Source organism: Oncorhynchus kisutch, linkage group LG28 (genome assembly GCF_002021735.2).
Source record: "Oncorhynchus kisutch isolate 150728-3 linkage group LG28, Okis_V2, whole genome shotgun sequence".
Lineage (NCBI taxonomy): Eukaryota > Metazoa > Chordata > Actinopteri > Salmoniformes > Salmonidae > Oncorhynchus > Oncorhynchus kisutch.
Window position 1 is genome coordinate 10264025 of NC_034201.2, and position 20941 is coordinate 10284965.

A 20941-nucleotide genomic window follows, 5' to 3' on the forward strand; every position below is an offset into this window, starting at 1 on the left:
GAATTGGAACAACTTCCCACATAATGTATATCCTCCTTTCGCCATTATGGCAGCGACGGGTCGACTTCAGATTGTCTAATACCGACAGTGGCCAAGGAACAGTGAAATGACATGTAGCCTATAACCAACATATTTTGCCCCGAATATTGTGGCAGATGTCGTGTCAAATGTTGGTTAAGAAATGCCAGATGTGCAGTAACAAGCTTGTAGCTCCCCCAGCCGTTATTCTGTAACAGATGCTATTAATTTATAATATAACAATTCAGCAACTAATTTCTAGTAGTTTCATGATTGGAAAAGCAGAAAAGAGAGCGGAGTAGAGTGCAGAGTATAGGACAACAAATCTGAACCTACCATGCCCCCACGTGGGCAACATGTAAAACCGCAGGCAGTGTAATATCACATATTGTACAGTCTTTGGTAATACGTAAGAGGTAAGACCGACCACCAAGAACGTCGGACGTGCGCAGTAGATCACAGGTGAGCGTCGACGAACAGTGGCAATTCAACATGTGGAATCGTCGGGAGTAGTCGGTCTTCCCTCTAAAACAATATGTAATAGCGAAGTTATGACAACACATTCATATTGCATTCCACACAGTTTATTTATTCTGTAACACGTCTATTCAAAAGGAAAACTATATACACAACCCCCCCCATCTCAAATGCTGCTGTGGTAGAGTAGCAGAAGAGTCAAATCCCATAACATTTCCCCCAAAACTAATGAACCAATTCTGCATGAGAGACATTCCTCTAATAGCTTTAACATTATATTTACATTTTTACAGCACTCACTTTAATCCCAATTACTGCAATTTTACTGCTCAGAAGGGCAAATTTTGTCCCAAAACAACCCAACGCCAGAAATCCTTAGATACACTTCACCAGGTCAAGCATTACTTAGGGATGGTGGGGAAGGGGACATCACACATGGGCAATTTAATTCTGTACATTTAAGGCAAGTAAAACCAAAAAAAGTTTCAAATAACCAAACAAAAATGAGTAAAGAGGAATTAATCATTGACTATTTATATCCAGGAGTTGAAACTTGCCAACCAGATGTGTGTGTGTGTGTGTGAGTAACAGGCCATGAGCATAGTTGTATATGTTCAGTCATTTTGAGTCCATGTTCACAAGGTGTGTGTTAACTCCTGGTTGAGACCGTAGTCAGCTGGGTTCCATCTCACCCTCAGCCCAGGACTGGGACAAAGCTGGTTTCTGGGAGGCTCTCCTCTACCGTCTGCTCCCCTCTGAGACCATCCCATGTCCAGCTGTGATCCAGTCCAACAGGGTATGAGAGCACACAGGCCTCGGCCGCCAATACACCGCAGACAGTCGTCCAGCAGAGAGGCCGCTACATGGACAGAGCAATGAGGTGGTGGTGTCCATGAGGTATCCTGCAGAAACAACACTATTAAGACGAGGATGATTAAACACTAGAAACCTGATCATAATAGATTCATAAACTATTACATCCCAGAACCCCTGGGTATAGCATGAGGAACCGAGGGGCTGTCCAGACATACCTAGATGTCCAAACTCATTAAAATGGACACATATCCTGAAGAACCTATTAATTACCCAACTCTCCACTGAATACCTATCACGACAATTGGTACAGCAAACCTATTAAATAGGATCTCTAGTCAAATAATTTATGTAGTTCCCCCGTGTCGCAACCTGTCCTACGTGGGACTTCAGGTAGATAGTAACCTAGAAAGTCGACAAAAAGTACACCTGTAACAAAGAACGTACATTTTCCCCAGTGAGCCCCTTTCTAAAAACAGATGGTCACCTCGTTAACTTGCCTTCTGTGAATCTCTGGTGGTCAGCGCAGCATCGTTCTGCAACACTGAAGAATCTGATCTTCTGTGTCAAGGTCGTCCTCAATGTTGTCTTTTCTTGTGGCGAATGCCGAGGGAAAGGCAATCCTTGAGGAATACTGTCCAGTAAGAGAGAGTAAATACAACGAGACGGGGCATACTCAGTCAACAAACCTGTCCATCTCCCAACACTCGGCTCTGTGATTTGATAAATGTTCAACTAGACCCAACAAAAGCACAAGATGAACAAGCTTCACGACTGACCCCACCCGTACCAATGAGTCCATTGTCCAGTAGTTTTGGATTTCAATGGATCCAATTGTAGGCCTGTGTAAAAAAAATGTCTCCCCATTTTAGTAGTTTATTTTCTAGAACATTCAATAATTCTCGTTAGAAGTCCATTTAACATCAGGAGGCCTCCAGTCACATGATCCCAGCATGCCAGACCCCATGAGACACGTAGCACAGCATTTTGTAAAAAGGGGGGGGGGGGGGGGGAAATCAGCTAGGGCAAGGACGCAGGAGGCCGGCCTGATGAACAAGTCTCTGTTGGAGGTACAAGGAGAGAGCGCGAAAGGAGTCTGATTTTTGACTCCTCTCTGCCCATCTCAGGTTCTCTCCATCTCACTCCAACCCATGGCATCAAATGATAGCCACATATTACATTATCACAGCTCCCCAAAAATAATATCCATTCTCCTTGGGGGGGGGGGGGGGGGCTTTTTCCATTAAAAATATAATCCAGACCGGTTAAAGCGAAGACCGTTTCAGTTTGCTGATGACGTACCGATCATTCCTCTGCTCACATCTTCAAAAACTAAATTGTCACAAGATTTAGGCAATGAGGAAAAGCAAGAGCCCATTCATGAATAGTAACAACCCAGACATTCTAAGATAAAAGGAGACCAATCTCTTAAAAAAAAAAAAAAAAAACACTACTGCTACATTTCCCATGCTAGTTCCCCGTGTGTGTTGTATCGAGGACGACAACATGGCGGTGGACAGATGTCTTCATCTTATTAGGATGTGTTTCTCAGAGAGCAGTAAGAGAAGGCAGTGTTCAGCCGCGTCCACCTTGGTTTCATTTACAGTTGCTCATCTTCTGGGATTCTAATACTTCTTCAGCACAACTCTACTCATTAGCTCCAAAAGATTTGTTTAAAGTCTGGCTTCATCTCAATGCACTGTTGTACATTTCAGTTTTTTGGAATACATTCATTTCCACACCCATATTTTTTTTTTTTATAAGTAAAAATAATTACCATATAGAGGCAAAAAAGAATAAAACAATATAAAAATACAATAGTGTAGCAGCATCAAAAGTGCTCCATATCAAGTCCAAATACTTTCACTTTGTTTAAAAACTGACATTCTATTCAAGAAGCAAAAAAAAGACAGGACTCTAGCTATCAATACTAGGGTTAACATACGCAGTGGCAATCGTCTGCAAAACTGCCTGGAAGCAGGAAAGCAAGACCTCAACACTGACATGTCGTTAAAGGCAAATAGATCCCCTTGGAAAATGCAAGGGACTTCTCTGGTCTTACCAACTCTCATAACCACAAGGAAGAGAATGATTAAACAGAACTTTATGGTTCTTTAAACGAGAGAGAGTGACTTAACTGCAGTAAAATACACCTCGGAAATCTGCCTTGAATCATAAGATCTGTTTTCACAGTTGTATCAGCGAATCAGAGCCCATGGACCGTCGTGACTCACCATGGAGAATGAGGGCAGCAATGCACCAATGACAAAAACACAGACGGCCAGTCGGGTAACTGGACACCAAAGCAAAAGACCTTCATGAAGTCATTTAGGGGATGAGGAGCTGGTGAAAGATTGGTTGAAAAGAGCCCTCTCCACTCTCGCTTAGAGATTCCATGTACAAAATATACACATTCATTGGCTACCAATCACTCATATACATCTGACATGGGCACACATTGCATACATTCTTCAAAGTAAAAAAGTTTCATGGAACAAAGTAAAAACATGGCCTTTTTATGCATCTCTGTAAGCAATAAAAATTGTGCAGGCTTTAAGTCGACCACACAAACCCACCAGCATTCAAAGAAACGTTTTCTTCCACTACTTATCTACAACTAGTTTTGTTTATCTAAGTGCAAACCTTCAAGTTTTTTTCTTAATAAAATGCAATTTGTTATAGCTTTACATTTTATATAAAAACTTTAAAAAAAAAAAAAAATGTATATACTTTCCAAAAGAAATCCTCATCACCCGACATTATTATTGGAGATGTAACCTCCAGTTCCTTACTTAGGTATGTTTGCACACACACACACATCTACATGTGTGTATTCATATTGTAGACACAATATGCACATTTTGCATCCTAAAAACAAGAAAACAAACTGGCAAAACTTCATTTCAAATATTGAAACCTCGTGATAAAGTGCATTAGTTTAAGGTGCTTAACTGTAAGAAGTGCAGGAGGGTACTCCTCTGCACCCCCCCTCCCCCCACACACACAGAGATGAGAGAGAAAACACTACTTTTCCAAGTCCTCATCTATGAGGGGGCAAAGTAGCTCAGCAGTGCACATTCATCATTGTCTGTGTGGGTGTAGGTGAGTGTTTGTGTGTGTGTCAGTGTGTGTTTTAATCCAGGTGTAAGGCCTCAGGTGGATTCAGGTAGATGCTGTGGATCAATAATCCTCCACTGTTTCCATCTCACCCAGGTTCATCCTGTCCCCAGCGCTCAGGAATGAATATCCTACAGGACAAAACACCACAGTTCATCTCTATATCCACAACTAATATGGAATCTACTACTTTTCAGTTGGAAAGTTACCCTCTCCCAGGTTACCGGTATACACACACACACTAATACACAATACTTCAACTCCATGTAGAGTTTACTTTTTACTGTGCTGAGACATTTAATAAATGTACTGTGGGTATTATTATTATTATTATTATTATTATTATTGACTGAGTGTCTGAATACCTAAGATGCTAGGGTCAGAGTGAAGCATCATGGTCTGTTTCTTCTTCATCTTTGCAGCCTGACTGTCATACATTCCTCCCTTTCCCATCTGGGCTGCCTGGAACATGGACTACATAGGGAGAGGACATAACAGGGATTTTGCTCAATCAAATAAGTGGTGTAGAGCATGAGAAGAGTATAGATGTGATTACATCAAGAAAACAAATGCATGTTGATGACCAAATGGTCATGAACTGAGGACAGAGCCTACCTGGATAGGAAAGTTGGACAGCCCTGAAACTTCCTTTGATAGCTGGTGAGGGAAAGGGATGGTGGTTACTGATAAGCTCTTCTACACATACACAACCACAGAACAAAATAGAAATGCAACAATTTACAGTTCATATAAGGAAATCAGTCAATTGAAATTAATTAGGCCATAATCTATGGATTTCACATGACTGGGAATAAACATATGCATCTGACCAACAGATAAAAAATATATATCTAAGGTGTCTGGTGTGACCACCATTTGCCTCATGCAGCACAACATCTCCTTCGCATAGTTGATCAGGCTGTTGATTGTGGCCTGTGGACCGTTGTCCCATTCCTCAATGACTGTGCAAAGTTGCTGGATATTGTCAGGAACTGGAACACGCCGATGTACACGTCGATCCAGAGCATCCCAAACATGCTCAACGGGGTGACAAGTCTGGTGAGTATATGAAGGCCATGAAAGAATTGGGACATTTTCAGCTTCCAGGAATTGTGTTTAAATCCTTGCGACATTGGGCCGTGGATTTTGATGCTGAAACATGAGGTGATGGCCGCGGATGAATGGGCCTCAGAATCTCGTCACGGTATCTCTGAATTCAAATTTCCATTTATAAAATGCAATCGTTTTCGTTGTCCATAGCTTATGGCGGCACATAGCATAACCCCACCATGGGGCAGAGTTTACAATGTTGACATCAGCAAACCGCTCGCCCACACGACGCCATCTGCCCGGTACAGTTGAAACCGGGATTCATCCGTGAAGAACACACTTCTCCAGCATGCCAGTGGTCATTGTAGGTGAGTATTTGTCCTCTGAAGCCAGTTGCAACACCGAACTGCAGTCAGGTCAAGACACTGGTGAGGACGACGAGCACACAGATGAGATTCCTTGAGATGGTTTCTGACAGTTTGTGCAGAAATTCTTTGCATGCGCAAACCCACAGTTTCGTCAGCTGTGTGGCTGGTCTCAGATGATCCTGCAGGTGATGAATCCGGATGTGGCGGTCCTGGGCTGGCATGGTTACACATGGTCTGTGGTTGTGAGACCAGTTGAACATACTGCCAAAGGTTGCTTATGGTAGAAAAATGAACATTAAATTCTCTGGCCACAGCTCTGGTGGACATTCCTGCAGTCAGCATGCCAATTGCACGCTCCCTCAACTTGAGACATCTGTGGCAAAACTGCACATTTTAGAGTGGCCTATTGCCCCCTGCACAAGGTGCACCAGTGTACTGGGCATGCTGTTTAATCAACTTCTTGATATGCCACACCTGTCAGGTAGGTGGATTATCTTGGCAAAGGCTAAATGCTTACTAACAGGGATGTAAACATTTGTTCACAACATTTGAGAGAAACAAGCTTATTGTGTATATGGGATCTTTTATTTCATCTCATAAAACATGGGACCAACACTTTACATGTTGCGTTTTAAATTTGTGTTCAGTATAACTAGGAATAAAGTGACAGATAGTAAACAGTAGCAGCAGTATATGTGACGAGTCAAAAAAGGTTGTTCGAAAAGGGGTCAATGCAGTCGTATGGCTTGGGGGTAGATGCTGTTTAGGGTCCTGTTGGTTTCAGACTTGGTGCATCTCTACCGCTTGTCGTGCGATCGCAAAGAGAACAGCCTATGATGACCTCTATACCAGTGGGTCTGGATGGCATGGAGCTCAGCTACAGTGATGTACTGGGTAGCACCTACCCTCTGTAACTTTTTGAGGATCTGAGAGCCCATGCCAGGTATTTTCAGCCTCGTGTTACTTGAGAACCAATGTTGGACTTTCAAATCAACACTTTATATTTTTGTTCAGAATACATACAACACACACCTGTTGTTGCTGCTGTTGTTGTCTCTGGTGGTTGGCTTTCTGTTTGGCTCGGCGCTCCAGGAACTGCTTGGCGAACTCTTTGGCTTCCATGGTGTCGCCCAGGTAGGAGCGGATAAAGTCATGGACCTCGTAGGGAGACTCCACCTCCTTCAGGTAGGCCACGATGGTTGCCACTGCTCAGAGGACGACAACAGACATTTACACTTAACCCCAGGGGGAAAGAGAAAGGCCAAGTGCTGGAGTCAGGCAACTAAGGAGATGTTTGTGTAGGTGTGAAGGTCAGTGAAGACATATTTGACAGATCCAGTGATGTAGGAAAGGAGTGCGTTCGTTACCGTCCAGTGAGGAGGAGGAGTTGTTAGCGGAGGTGTTGAGTGCGTGTAGCATCTGTTCACACCAGGTGGTGAAGCCATCCTGGGGCTTCATGCCCTGCAGCAGTTTCAGCAGCTTGTCCTCCTCCTCTGTACGCTTCTTCCTCAGCATGTACTGCTCACTGCAGGGGGACACGGAAGCAACCATTACGCACATACAGAAACGCAGGCCTTCGAACAGTTTACATGCACACAAAATGCTAACGCGAGGCTTTGAACAGACGCATGCACACAGCGTGAGCGTGCACACAGGGAGGAGTACCTGAGAGATGGGCTGCTGCGGCTGTTCTTCATGCCCATATTGCGGAGGCTGTTTTGGTTCTTCACAGCCTCCTCCCAGACACCCATCCCTCCAGAGCTGCCTTTGGGCTCCATGCCCCCACCAGACCACATGCCCACAGACCCCTCACCCCACTGGCCCATAGACAAGCCTCCATGCTGGGGTAGAGAGAACAGAGGAACATCTGTCAGTGTTCACACTGCAGAGAGCACCACAAGAATTATGACTGAATGATCAGTGAATTATTGTTACGTTTGTTTGTGTCAATTAATCCCATAAGGGAATGGTTTGCCAACGGGCGATTTGACACGGAAATAAAATGTAATTTATTCATATGGGCATTGTAATAAATATCCTCAGATTACACATTTCTTCTCAGGAAACTACTAGTGTGTCAATTAATCCCTGCTTTGAAATGGAATAGACTTGACAGGACAGCCCGTGCAAAGGTTTTGGGGTTGTGTGCGTCTCCTCACCCTGTCTCTCTGATGCTGGGCCCTCTGGTGCTGGGCCTGCTGTTTGAGCAGCCTTTCGGTCTCCAGCTCCAGCAGGCCGAGGCTCTTGCCTTGTTTGGAGAGGGCTGAGGCCTGGGAGCCGCTCCACCCTGACCCAGAGACACACCCTGGTGCCCCGGGCTGGGCCTGCTGTAGCAGCTTCATGATCAGCTCCTGCTGCTGCCGACACTGCTGCTTACGCCTGTACAGCTCCTCCTCATCACGCCTCTTCTGTTCCTCCTGCTGCCTCCTCTTCTCAACCTGCCGCTTGCGCTCCTCCTCCTCTCGCTTGGCCCTGAGTTCAGCCTCACGCCGGTCCTGGAGCTGCGGTACAGCAGATGAACACACAGAGAGAGAGAGAGCGAGCGAGAAAGAGAGTCAGACAGAGAGAGACAGGGAGACCGAGAGAAAATGAAAGGAAGACGTTACCTTCTGTAGCTGCTCCAGAGATGGCCCCTGAGTGGAATGACTCATGGTTAAGTCCCATAGGTTGGCCTCACCACCTAGAAAGGGCCACAAACACATTACTGCCATACAATGACAATATGTACAAGGACATCTGTGTGAATAAATATATTTATAGCTGAGGTGCATCAGTGTGGGGGGATATGAAATATTGAGTGCGTTGAGCAGAATATTCGCTTCAAAACTGGTTGAATGGCAATTTTTTTTATACCATTTAGGCACCTGCCAATTACTACAAGTAGGATAAACTACACCTGCTGAGAATCACTTACCTCCAACAAAATTAATTACAATTTAGCATTTTACCCAGGCCACTTTAAGTTCAAAATCGTCACATGAGATTCGATTTTTGTTTTTATCCTGTGCATTTGTAAATCAAATATGCTTGAACACAAAAAAAAGTTTAATTCAAACTTATTCTAGAGGAAAAAGCAAATCATGTGTTCCGATATATATTTGACCGCATCTGCATAAAGTGTGCTTATATAAAGGTGTATGTGAAGCAGGGAAGATGCACCGTGTTCCTCTTCAGTACCTGACTGCTGGGAGGCCGAGGTATGCATGTCCCACATGGACCCATTATCAGGTACTGACATGGACCTGTTCATCGAGGGCATCATGCTAGAATCTCCACTCCTGCAAATACACACATTAGTACACTCACATAAATTGTGTGTGTGTGTGTGTGTGTGTGTGTGTGTGTGTGTGTACCTGTTCATGTGCTGGAACCGCATCTGTAGTTGCTGGTATAGAGCTGCAGTGGCTGCCTGCTCCAAATGTTTCTTAAGCAGCTCCTGGTCCATATTGCCCTAGAGAATAACATGACCAACAGGGTTACCATACTGACCGTACCACAGTTCCAGACAACACCCAAGCACACCACTCTGCTACTGATTATCTGCTCTGATAGACATGTTAGAGCTACAGGAGAGCTCTTCAGTAGATTTTGCCTCGGCCACTGAGGTACACTGCTATAAATTCCTTGCAGAAAATAAGTTTACCACAGTCAAGTATCTGTGCCTTTGCAGTACTTGGATTAGCCAACCAACCAGTGAACAGAAACAAGAAACACCCAGACAGACATGTGCTCGTTGACTCACAGAGGACCCCCGAGATGGTGGGGGCTGTCTCACCAGGAGGGGCGGGGGGGAGGGGCCGGGGGAGAAGGGCACACGGCCCCACATTTTGATGACGTCACCCAGGGGTTGGAAGCCCTCATCACAACCCCTCTTTACCAGCAGGGTCATGGTGAAGTAGCCGGCCTGGAACCACTCACACATCTCCACCGTGGAGAAAGGACCTGATCCGGGGGAGGGAAGACATGGTTATGACAAAACAAGATGACAATGTGATAAAGTATCTGTAAGATATTATAAGCAATAAGTAGTGATATGTAAAAAAATGTTTTTATAAATCACTGAATGTGTGCGCGCGCACATATACAGTGGGGCAAAAAAGTATTTAGTCAGCCACCAGTTGTGCAAGTTCTCCCACTTAAAAAGATGAGGCCTGTAATTTTCATCATAGCTACACTTCAACTATGACAGAAAATGAGAAAAAAAATCCAGAAAATCACATTGTAGGATTTTTTATGAATTTATTTGCAAATTATGGTGGAAAATAAGTATTTGGTCACCTACAAACAAGCAAGATTTCTGGCTCTCACAGACCTGTAACTTCTTCTTTAAGAGGCTCCTCTGTCCTCCACTTGTTACCTGTATTAATGGCACCTGTTTGAACTTGTTATCAGTATAAAAGACACCTGTCCACAACCTCAAACAGTCACACTCCAAACTCCACTATGGCCAAGACCAAAGAGCTGTCAAAGGACACCAGAAACAAAATTGTAGACCTGCACCAGGCTGGGAAGACTGAATCTGCAATAGGTAAGCAGCTTGGTTTGAAGAAATCAACTGTGGAAGCAATTATTAGGAAATGGAAGACATACAAGACCACTGATAATCTCCCTCGATCTGGGGCTCCACGCAAGATCTCACCCCGTGGGGTCAAAATGATCACAAGAACGGTGAGCAAAAATCCCAGAACCACACGGGGGGACCTAGTGAATGACCTGCAGAGACCTGGAACAAAAGTAACAAAGCCTACCATCAGTAACACACTACACCGCCAGGGACTCAAATCCTGCAGTGCCAGACGTGTCCCCCTGCTTAAGCCAGTATATGTCCAGGCCCGTCTGAAGTTTGCTAGAGAGCATTTGGATGATCCAGAAGAAGATTGGGAGAATGTCATATGGTCAGGTGAAACCAAAATCGAATTTTTGTAAACATTTGTCGTGTTTGGAGGACAAAGAATGCCGAGTTGCATCCAAAAAACACCATACCTACTGTGAAGCATGGGGGTGGAAACATCATGCTTTGGGGCAGTTTTTCTGCAAAGGGACCAGGACAACTGATCCACGTAAAGGAAAGAATGGGGCCATGTATCGTGAGATTTTGAGTGAAAACCTCCTTCCATCAGCAAGGGCATTGAAGATGAAACGTGGCTGGGTCTTTCAGCATGACAATAATCCCAAACACACCACCTGGGCAACGAAGGAGTGGCTTCGTATGAAGCATTTCAAGGTCCTGGAGTGGCCTAGCCAGTCTCCAGATCTCAACCCCATAGAAAATCCTTGGAGGGAGTTGAAAGTCCGTGTTGCCCAGCAACAGCCCCAAAACATCACTGCTCTAGAGGAGATCTGCATGGAGGAATGGGCCAAAATACCAGCAACAGTGTGTGAAAATCTTGTGAGGACTTACAGAAAACGTGACTTCTCATTGCCAACAAAGGGTATATAACAAAGTATTGAGATAAACTTTTGTTATTGACCAAATACTTATTTTCCTCCATAATTTGCTAATAAATTCATAAAAAATCTACTATGTGATTTTCTGGATTTTTTCTCTCATTTTGTCTGTCATAGTTGAAGTGTACCTATGATGAAAATTACAGGCCTCTCATATTTTTAAGTGGGAAAACTTGCACAATTGGTGGCTGACTAAATACTTTTTTGCCCCACTGTATATCTAAAAATGTATATATCTACCTTGGACCTCTCCCTGGGGATCCTTGTAGAACCACTTCATGGCTGCCTCGTGGGAGAGGGGCAGGGCACAGTCCCTATGGGTCGAGTGTGTGTGTCCAGCGGCGTGTGTGTGAGAGTGTGGGGCTGGGTGTGTGTGAGAGTGAGAGGTGATTGTGTGGCTCTCCTGTAGTGCTTGAGTGAAACACTCCTCCTCAAGGGACGTGTCCTGCAGTGAGGCCACCATCTTTTCAGCCTCCTACAAGGGAGTAAATAAATATGAACATTTACATCACACACATTCCCCCAGTATACAAGCGTAATCATATGCCTGACAATAGATCCGGTATTGAACGTCCAATCAAATTTATAGGGTACTGCAACCCGCCTCGTACCTGTTGCAGGTGCTTCATGCCCTCGTCCTCCTCTGCTTCTCCCCCTGTTGAGGGGAGGAGAGATCCGGAGGGAGGAGGAATCAGGCTGGAAGTGGTGGTGGAGGGGGGGTCTGGGCTGAGCTGGGCACCACTCCCTGGAAGTGGGCAGCCTATGAGACCAGAGAGAACAGGGGTAGAGAGGATGAGACATGTACTACTGTAATAGGGCCACGACTGATCATACAGGTGAAACATCTTCTGGAGCAGATACCAACTGATGCACACACAACACAGTGAAGATGCTTCACAACATCAGTAAATCAATATTTACCTTCAGCGGGCACATAGTTTGTTTTGGTGGGATGGGAGATGGGTGCCTGTGTGGCACAGGGAGCAGGAAGAGGGTCTGAGGGTGGAGAGCCAGAGATGGCAGGAGGAGAAGGAGTCTTGTACTCATCTTCTCCCTCACCTGCTGCTTCACATTCATCTAGACGAAAGGAGTAGAAGGACAAGAGGTCTTCTATAAATGCATAAAATATCTGTTAATTGCTATACTAAAGCCAGGGAAAGCATCCAGTCTAACCTCTGTCAGCGTTGTTGTCCTTGCCTCCCTGATCATTCTCCTCCTCTTCCTCCAGAGCTTCAAACTCCAGATCCTCTTCAGTGATGGTGTCCTTACAGTCTTTCTGCTAAGACAAGCACGAGGCTCAGAATAGACGTACAAATAACATGCAAATACACACACGGACAAACACAGACAGATATGACAGCAGGCCAACAGACACGCACCTTGATGCACATGAAGGCCCCAGAGGAGTCAAAGGTTCCCATCTCTCCATCCTCCTCGTCGGTGCACCACTCAGGAAGGCCGTCCCTGTCGGATTCCCTGCGGGGGCCCTCGCCGTCACGGAATTCAAACTCAAACTTCCTCCGGCCGCCACGATCACGCCAGCCTGCAGAACGAGGACCTCCATCTGTGTTGTTGAGGTAGTCTCCATCAGACATCGGGAAACATGCACAAATGCATTCTGGGTAGAGGGTGTATGAGTGGTTATATGCGTGTATGTACCATCCCGGCGGGATCCTGCAACTCTCCAAGCCGGCTGCTCTCCTCCTGCTGCTGCTGCCTCTTCCTCCTCCTCTCGGAGGGTACGCCAGTTGTCGCTGTCAGCACGCCAGGAGTCCTTCCTACCCGGAGGCCCCGCCTCTTCGAACCCTGGACGCACTACTTCAGCACACCTGATTGGCTTCTCAAACCTTGGCCTCTCAGCTCTGACAGAAGGAAAGACCAGTTAACGGGATAGTCTAACACCTTGAGTGTAGAATATGGAAAACTAAAAATACACAATAGCCATCAATATGATTGAATGATAACCATCTGGGGGTGAGGGCAGTGTAGTTTAGGACGATGAGCCTACCGGTCATCCCAGCTTTGGCTGCGGAGCATTTCCCGGCCACGACCGAAGCCCACCTCTCCTTCATCAGGACCTCCAGGAACTCTTTGGTAGAACGCACCTTCACCTCTCCCTCTCCCTACCCAAACACATAAATACATTCTAGGGCACATTCAGCAGGAGAATACATAGCCAGCAGATCTGACCTGCTTGCTTACAGCTCCACTAGGGTCGGACGGGGTTCCTGTGTAGATAAAGAAACCGCAGAGCCGGCGTGAGATATGGCGCAGAAAACGTATCTCAATCCAAGAATGAGAAATGCGCTGTACTCCAAGTTGCCTATTATCCCAACTGTTAAACTGAGGAGATCGAACGGCTAGTTAAACTGCCCTTTTCATACTCATGCTAGTTAGCAATAGCCACAGCAGCCATTATGGAATGCCATGTCGCATTGAACAACAAAGGAGATGATTGGCTGACACGTTCTTTTCCAAAATGACTGCTGTGGCTTCTGCTACCAAGCATTAGAACGAAAAGGGCAATTTCCCAAATAAACAAACACCGACATTGAACGACTGCAAGAGATTCGTACCCCTTTTTTCCATTTTTGCCTAAAATGACCCAAATCTAACTGCCTGTAGCAAGGACATGCATGTATGTTCAAGGCCATCAGACTGTTTAAACAGCCACCAGTAACATTGAGTGGCTGCTGCCAACACACTGACTCAACTCCAGCTCACTTTAATAATGGAAATTGATGGAAATGGGTGTAAAAAATGTATCACTGGCCACTTTAAACAATGCCACTTAATATGTTTACAGACCCTACATTACTCATCTCATATGTATATACTGTACTCTATACCATCTAGAGCATCTCGCCTATGCTGTTCTGTACCACCACTCATTCATATATCTTTATGTACATATTCTTTATCCCTTTACACGTGTGTGTGTATAAGGTAGTAGTTTTGGAATTGTTAGGTTAGATTACTAGTTGGTTATTACTGCATTGTCGGAACTAGAAGCACAAGCATTTTGCTAACCATGTGTATTGTGACAAATAAAATTTGATTTGATTTCTTGATACCATTTGAAAGGAAACACTGAAGTTTGTGGCAATGTGAAATTAATGTAGGAGAATATAACAGATCTGGTCAAATATATTACAAAACAAAAAACATGCGTATGTTTTTGTTTTTTTAATCATTGAAATGCAAGAGGAGTAATTTAGATTTTGGACTGCAGACAGCAGTGTGTGTGCAAAGTGTCAGACTGATCCAGATTACATTACTACACGATACTTTGTACCAAGTCTGCCAGGAATTTTCCCCAAATGTGCCGAATTGGTCAATTGATACATTTGCAAGTACATAAGTATAGAGAACATACAAAAACGCTATGGTAATAAAACATTTAAGTTTACACACTCCCAGGAATGTCATACATGATGGATCATTAGCTTATACACATCTAGATGGCCGGATGTGGAGCCAGAGACGGCCGTGGGGTCAAACTGTAGACCCCAGTTCCTACATTTAAACATAAAATTGTATTTTATCAAACAAAACTATCATACAATTTATCTCCGGGACCCTCTGGATGACAAATCAGAGCAAGATTATTGAAGTACATAATTTACCTTCTGAGGTGAATGGGTCAAACAAGTCACCTTGATAAAAGTTGTTGTTCACTCTCCTCAAACAATAGCATGGTATTTTTTTCGCTGTAATAGCAACTGTTAATTGGACACTGCAGTTGGATTAACAAGAATTTAAGCTTTCTGCCCACATAAAAGACATGTCTAAGTCCCGGAAAGTTGGCTGTTCCATACAACATTCTAGTCACATTAGTGCAAGTTAGTAACAACCGTCACAGTTTAGGGGCACCAGTCCCGTAGAGGTTAATGGGACAATTCAGAGTACAATGCATTTCTCATCCCTGGATCGAGGTGCGTTTTCCGAGCCATATCTCGCACCGGCGCCACAGTGTTTAATTCTACACAAGAAGCCTGTCCGACCCTAGCGCAGCTGTAAGTAAGCAGGTCTGATCTGCTGGTTAGTGAATACATTTCTATATGTAGAGTTGCACCGTCCTGATCAATCCAGGTGGTGACTGACCTCTACCTCCTCTGATGCATCCTCCACGGCCCCTAGACACGCCTACAGGGGCAGCCCCGCCTCCCTTTCCCATCAGCCTCAGCACAGCCACACTGTTCACAGACATGGAGAAGTTTCTCTGCAGGACAAAAGGCAGGAGGGTGGATGACGTTAACGCTGAATGACGTTTTGTCAACCTACAGTGAAGCAGGATCTGATTAGCATATTGTGGGTAAAAGTAGCATCTAAAAGCTGAGATTTGAGAGAGTTGATCCTGGCCAAATGCTTCAGTGCATCAAAGCGGTGAACCTCTGACTCACTAACAGCTCCTATATCTCCTGCAGTCTCACCTGCTCCTCCTCAGTTAGAGGCTCCAGGGCCAAAGGCTGCACAGGCTCATCCTGCATGATAGCAGCAAACTCCTTATCCTGCATGTCCTCTGGGGGCTGACAACACAGTTTGCTTTACTTCATACGAGGGCTGGGACGATACCAGATTCGTGACACTCGTTAGTATTGTGGCAAGCAAACAAAACACGAAGCGGACTTAACTTCCAAGAAAACAGCCCTATTGTGGGAAACAGACGTGGTCATCCAGAGGCACATTTTCCAAGTTTAAGCACAATATTTTGCATAGAGCAGGTTTTTAAAGACCAAAGAGTTGTCTGCTTCGTGTTGTCCTTTTTGCCATATAATTTTTTTTCGGAATACTGGCATCGTCGCAGCACTACTTCATGTCCATTAGTCCTAGCCAGCCAGCAATCTTTAATATAAACACCTGTATTGGAATCTTCATTATAAAAGAGTGAATCACACATTACTGTACATAAGCTCACCTTGTTATCTTTTATATAAAGTGCTAGCATCTCCTCGCGGCCATAGCGGTAATCAGCCAGCTTGGACTTTGGCATGGCTGGAGAAGGAGGGGGGGACGTCACACTCCCCCCTCTGGATAGTGCACGGAGCCTGGGGACAAGAAATCACCATAAGTACAATCCATGCATCAATAACACTTCAAATGCAATCATTATTACTGACATAATAGTACTGGGCCATGTGTATGAGCATATCCATTTATTTATCTTCACCTCAAGTTTAGGTTGGATATGCATCGCCCATTATCTTCCCCTAGACAACTAAGGGCAACAAGCAGGAGCAAAATGAAAATACAGTACACAATACACCACGGGTGAGGATTAGCTTTTAGTACAATCTGGATATGTCGAGTTGGCAACATAGCAAGAATTTATGTTTGTGGTGTTCTATTGAATGATTGGAGGGATGAGAAGTCCAAGTTGCAAAAACATCCCGAGTGAGGCATTTCTCAAGGAGAACTGGAGGCATCCTATTATTTTAGTTCAATATATACAAGTTGAAAACAAAATGGATTTCTCTTTTCTTTACATTCTAAAATTTAAAATGACAGGTCATTCACTCACTCTGAAAACAAGACAATGGGGAAGGAGAAAATGGGGAAGGAAAAAATGCAGTGTGTTCGCTGGTGTTGAGAAGGAGTAAATGAGGAAGAAAGGAGGGAGGAGAGAAGTGAAAGACGGGGAGTAACGGGGAGGAGATGTGAAGGACGGGGAGGACAGACGTGAAAGACGGAGGACAGACGTGAAAGAAGGGGAGTAACGGGGAGGGCAAACGTGAAGGACGGGGAGTAACAGGGAGGGCAGACGTGAAGGACGGGGAGTAACGGGGAGGGCAGACGTGAAGGACGGGGAGGAGACGTGAAGGACGGGGAGTAACGGGGAGGAGACGTGAAGGACGGGGAGGACAGACGTGAAAGACGGAGGACAGACGTGAAAGAAGGGGAGTAACGGGGAGGGCAGACGTGAAGGACGGGGAGTAACGGGGAGGGCAGACGTGAAGGACGGGGAGTAACGGGGAGGGCAGACGTGAAGGACGGGGAGGGCAGACGTGAAGGACGGGGAGTAACGGGGAGGGCAGACGTGAAGGACGGGGAGTAACGGGGAGGGCAGACGTGAAGGATGGGGAGTAACGGGGAGGGCAGACGTGAAGGATGGGGAGGGCAGACGTGAAGGACGGGGAGGGCAGACGTGAAGGACGGGGAGTAACGGGGAGGGCAGACGTGAAGGACGGGGAGTAACGGGGAGGAGACGTGAAGGACGGGGAGGACAGACGTGAAAGACGGAGGACAGACGTGAAAGAAGGGGAGTAACGGGGAGGACAGACGTGAAGGAGACGTGAAGGCGGGGAGTAACAGGGAGGAGAGGTGAATGACGGGGAGTAACGGGGAGGAGACGTGAAGAACAGGGAGGGGACATGAAGAACGGGGAGGACAGACGTGAAAGAAGGGGAGTAACGGGGAGGAGACGTGAAGGACGGGGAGTAACAGGGAGGAGACGCGAAGGACGGGGAGTAACAGGGAGGAGACGCGAAGGACGGGGAGTAACAGGGAGGAGACGCGAAGGACGGGGAGTAACAGGGAGGAGACGTGAAGGACGGGGAGTAACAGGGAGGAGAGATGTGAAGGACGGGGAGTAACAGGGAGGAGAGATGTGAAAGACAGGGAGTAAGGGGGGGCCTAAAATAGTGAAGATGCACTTTAATTTACTGACATAAGATCAAGTCAATGAAAAACAAGAGTTATTTATGGGCTAGGAAGGTAAGCAGGGAGGAAAAAAGAATGACTACGTTAGAGAAGGAAGAGATGCGTCACCATTCTGGGCCGAAGTTAAGTGTTTCAGCAGTCATACTCCTCTCTTCAACTGGAGCTCAAGGCTTCTGTTGGCACAACATGGGTGTCAGTCAGACCATATCACGACACTGAGCCACATCATAATCATACAATCAACTGTCCACTTCAGGAGTAATAAAATACTATATATCTTGTACTACAAAGTTCAAAGATTTGTCCCAAATAACACACATCCCCAACATCCACATCAATGACAACGTTCTCACAATGTGTCTGGGCAATTTTACGGAGTGAGTAGCGCTCTAACCTTGTCCAGAGGACTGGACCAGTTTTGTCCAGATTCGATGAGGGAGTTAAAGGCTACTTGGTTCTTCAGTGTGCAGTGGTTTAGAGTGGGATTGTTCAGACCACACAAATCTGATATGCTGAGCAAATAGCTGCCAAGCTCAGGGAAAGGAGTTGGGTGAGGTGACGGAGGAGGCCAAACGTGACAGCTATCAAAAATAAACGAAAACTAAATTTTCATGGACAAAGAGCACCAGTAATTACATCAACATTGAAGTTGATCATAATAATGACTATGAAGCAATATTGTGAAGAACAGCGGCTGCACAGGGAGAGACAAGTGTCATCTTCACCGGCATGTATTATTCCTTCCAGTTCTCACTGTCCTACTGCTTGGTTATTTCCTCAGGGTCTATTAACCTTCCCTTTCCTCCAAACACCTGGGGAAACAACAGAGAGCGAGCGAAAGAGAGAACAAGATATTCAATTCAGTGTTCACAAATGGCAAATTGAGTGTTCAGCATCCAAAGAATACTGACCAAATCTGCAGAAAGGTAGAGAGGATTATTATAACTGAGAAGGGTTTTCACTTTAGTCACATACATTTCATTGACCATTCGTACAACGTGACCACAAATGTGCAGTACATTTCTCCTTGCTTAGATAAAGGCTAGCAACTACGCAGTTAGTTGTGACCTGCGCCCCATAAAAAGACATACCGTAGAGCCTACACAGGTTTCACCCATGTAGCTTGATGTTGACACCACAGCCAGCGGCTCCATGTGTAGCAATGTAAAGTGTGAAATAACTAATCAATGTTAAAATGTAAATGATGGAATTAAGTCAGCTAAATGAGAAGGAGTAGGCTACAACCAGTAACCAACACGTGTTTAATCTGAATGGAGTTCAACTAGCCAACACCTGGCTATTTAAAGCATTTTTATTTAGAATTGATACATTAAAGACAGGCACTGCCAGGTGGGATGATAGACAACCTATGACATTTTCAAGTTTGTCTAACTAGCTCGAGACAGTGGCTACTTTTCCTCTCTCCCATGCACACACCACAGGCAGGTCCCTGCCAATTCCCGCTGCTGGGTAGGTATAATTTGTGTTACGTTCCAATAGGAATCTGTTCCAAAAACTTTGTAAACAACAAGGATGCCAACAAACAATGCATTCAAAGTAGCATGATCAATTCACCTAGTTAACTATCTGTCGAATAGGCATCAACTCACCACGTAGTTTATTCTTAAGTAATGACAGATATTTTCGGAATAAATGTGGTGAGTGATAAACTAAACAAAATTGCCCACTCCCTACATGGCATCATATTCTGCCGCTATACAACTTTGTATGCGTTTGATGGCAACAGTGTTATTTACAAAGATTTTGGAACAGACTCCTGTTGAAACGTTCCACAAATTATACCCAACCCCCCGCTGCTATGCAACAAACAAGTTTAAACAGAGTTGATTCTTTTTTTATCGTGTTTTTCGACTAAGCAATTTCCTGATATTATTTGAATAGGGAAATTACTTCAAATGCGCATCCCATACTACGCGATGCTCAATGGAGTTGAGTGGCGAGGCGATGAGTTTTGGCTGAGTGAAGCCTACCTCCTACTACTATCAAGTTTATCAGTTGATACGTGTAAAAACAAAAATCCATTCTGTCGTGTGTACCTATATATATATATTTTTTTTTTTAATTCTTCGGATGCTGCAATCTATAGTTTGATTGTTTTAAATGAGCATTTTAGACAAACTCCGGCAAAGGGAGCCATTGTTAACGCCAAAGGATCAGCCCGGTCATTGCACGGTGCAATTTGACACAGGTCACAGAATTAAGTTATCAAAAACGACAGATTGCAGAACCGAAAGAAAACAGGACGAACATAGGTAGAATTGACATTTTTGCAAGTATGGACTGATACCGAGTCGATGTAGTCGTCTCAACACTCAACTCCACTGAGTATCGTGATTGCGGCCCGCAAGTCAGGGCGTTCCTGCACGTGGGGGTTCTTGAACCCCTTTTTATACGTTTATTGGCCTATTTTAAGCACTCCGCCCACTCGTCTCGCCCAGGCTACATCTCAACTTTAGTCCGCGGCTTTGGCCTGTACCTTTTCCTAGCTAACGTTAGTAAACAAGCTAACGAATGCCTCACTAGCTAACATTGCTGCACAGTGTGCGGACAATGTCAACTATCTTGACACAATCCAGCATGAAGAAAAATGAGAACGTTAGATTATTCCAAGCAGTAAACATTGCAATATATTCCACAGCAAAAGAACACGTTCCGTACATAATTGTTCCAAATTCGACACTCACCTTTCGTTGAAAGCTGGTCGCACTAGCTAGCCAGCCAAGTAGCCAGCTAGCCAGCTACAACCTAGCTAGCTGGTAGCTGCAAATTTTACGAAATTGAAATGTAGCTAGTTAAATCCAGTTAACATATACGTGTATTTCGCAACGATCTGTATATCTTAATGTTACTTCCTTTCAACTATTTGTTGAACGTTTGATTAATTAGCTATACTTTCCTCTGACCAACATTCGCTGCGAATATTTTCACAACTCGCTTTCTCTTCTTGTTTGTGTTTTAGAAAAATGGCC

General features: G+C 44.9%; 1 protein-coding gene across 18 annotated transcripts; it reads right to left on the reverse strand.

Moving 5' to 3' along the window:
- Positions 1–583: 583 nt before the first annotated feature.
- On the reverse strand, positions 584–20936 carry LOC109872435 (GRB10-interacting GYF protein 1). Of its 18 annotated transcripts, none has more exons than XM_031807674.1 (26): positions 20657–20936; positions 18677–18763; positions 18346–18532; positions 18060–18124; positions 16210–16339; positions 15725–15820; positions 15402–15513; positions 13300–13414; positions 12951–13153; positions 12671–12855; positions 12465–12567; positions 12213–12368; positions 11903–12051; positions 11532–11766; positions 9586–9785; positions 9197–9294; positions 9021–9121; positions 8450–8523; positions 8003–8344; positions 7509–7684; positions 7211–7368; positions 6876–7048; positions 5041–5082; positions 4791–4899; positions 1809–4556; positions 596–1397 (listed from the first exon to the last, which is right to left on the reverse strand). In XM_031807674.1, the coding sequence occupies exons 4-25, from the start codon at positions 18092–18094 to the stop codon at positions 4489–4491; spliced, it is 3060 nt and encodes a 1019-aa protein (XP_031663534.1). In that variant the 5' UTR covers positions 18095–18124; positions 18346–18532; positions 18677–18763; positions 20657–20936; the 3' UTR covers positions 596–1397; positions 1809–4488. The 18 variants fall into 18 exon arrangements, with proteins under 18 accessions (XP_031663518.1, XP_031663519.1, XP_031663534.1 ...); XM_031807657.1 differs by adding an exon at positions 16462–16509 and having other exon boundaries at positions 9021–9294; positions 9619–9785; positions 12213–12401; positions 12465–12570; positions 15396–15513; XM_031807669.1 differs by adding an exon at positions 16462–16509 and having other exon boundaries at positions 9619–9785; positions 12213–12401; positions 12465–12570; positions 15396–15513; positions 18346–18763.
- Positions 20937–20941: the final 5 nt, after the last annotated feature.

Excerpts from the sequence above, each read along its gene's own strand:
- LOC109872435 (XM_031807658.1), bottom strand. The coding sequence starts at position 18,094 with ATGACTGCTGAAACACTTAACTTCGGCCCAGAATG. Across the intron at positions 15,821-16,209 it reads TTTATATAAAAGATAACAAG|CCCCCAGAGGACATGCAGGA; the intron begins GTGAGCTTATGT and ends CTGTGTTGTCAG. Across the intron at positions 12,402-12,464 it reads GGACAACAACGCTGACAGAG|AAGACCTCTTGTCCTTCTAC; the intron begins GTTAGACTGGAT and ends ATGCATTTATAG.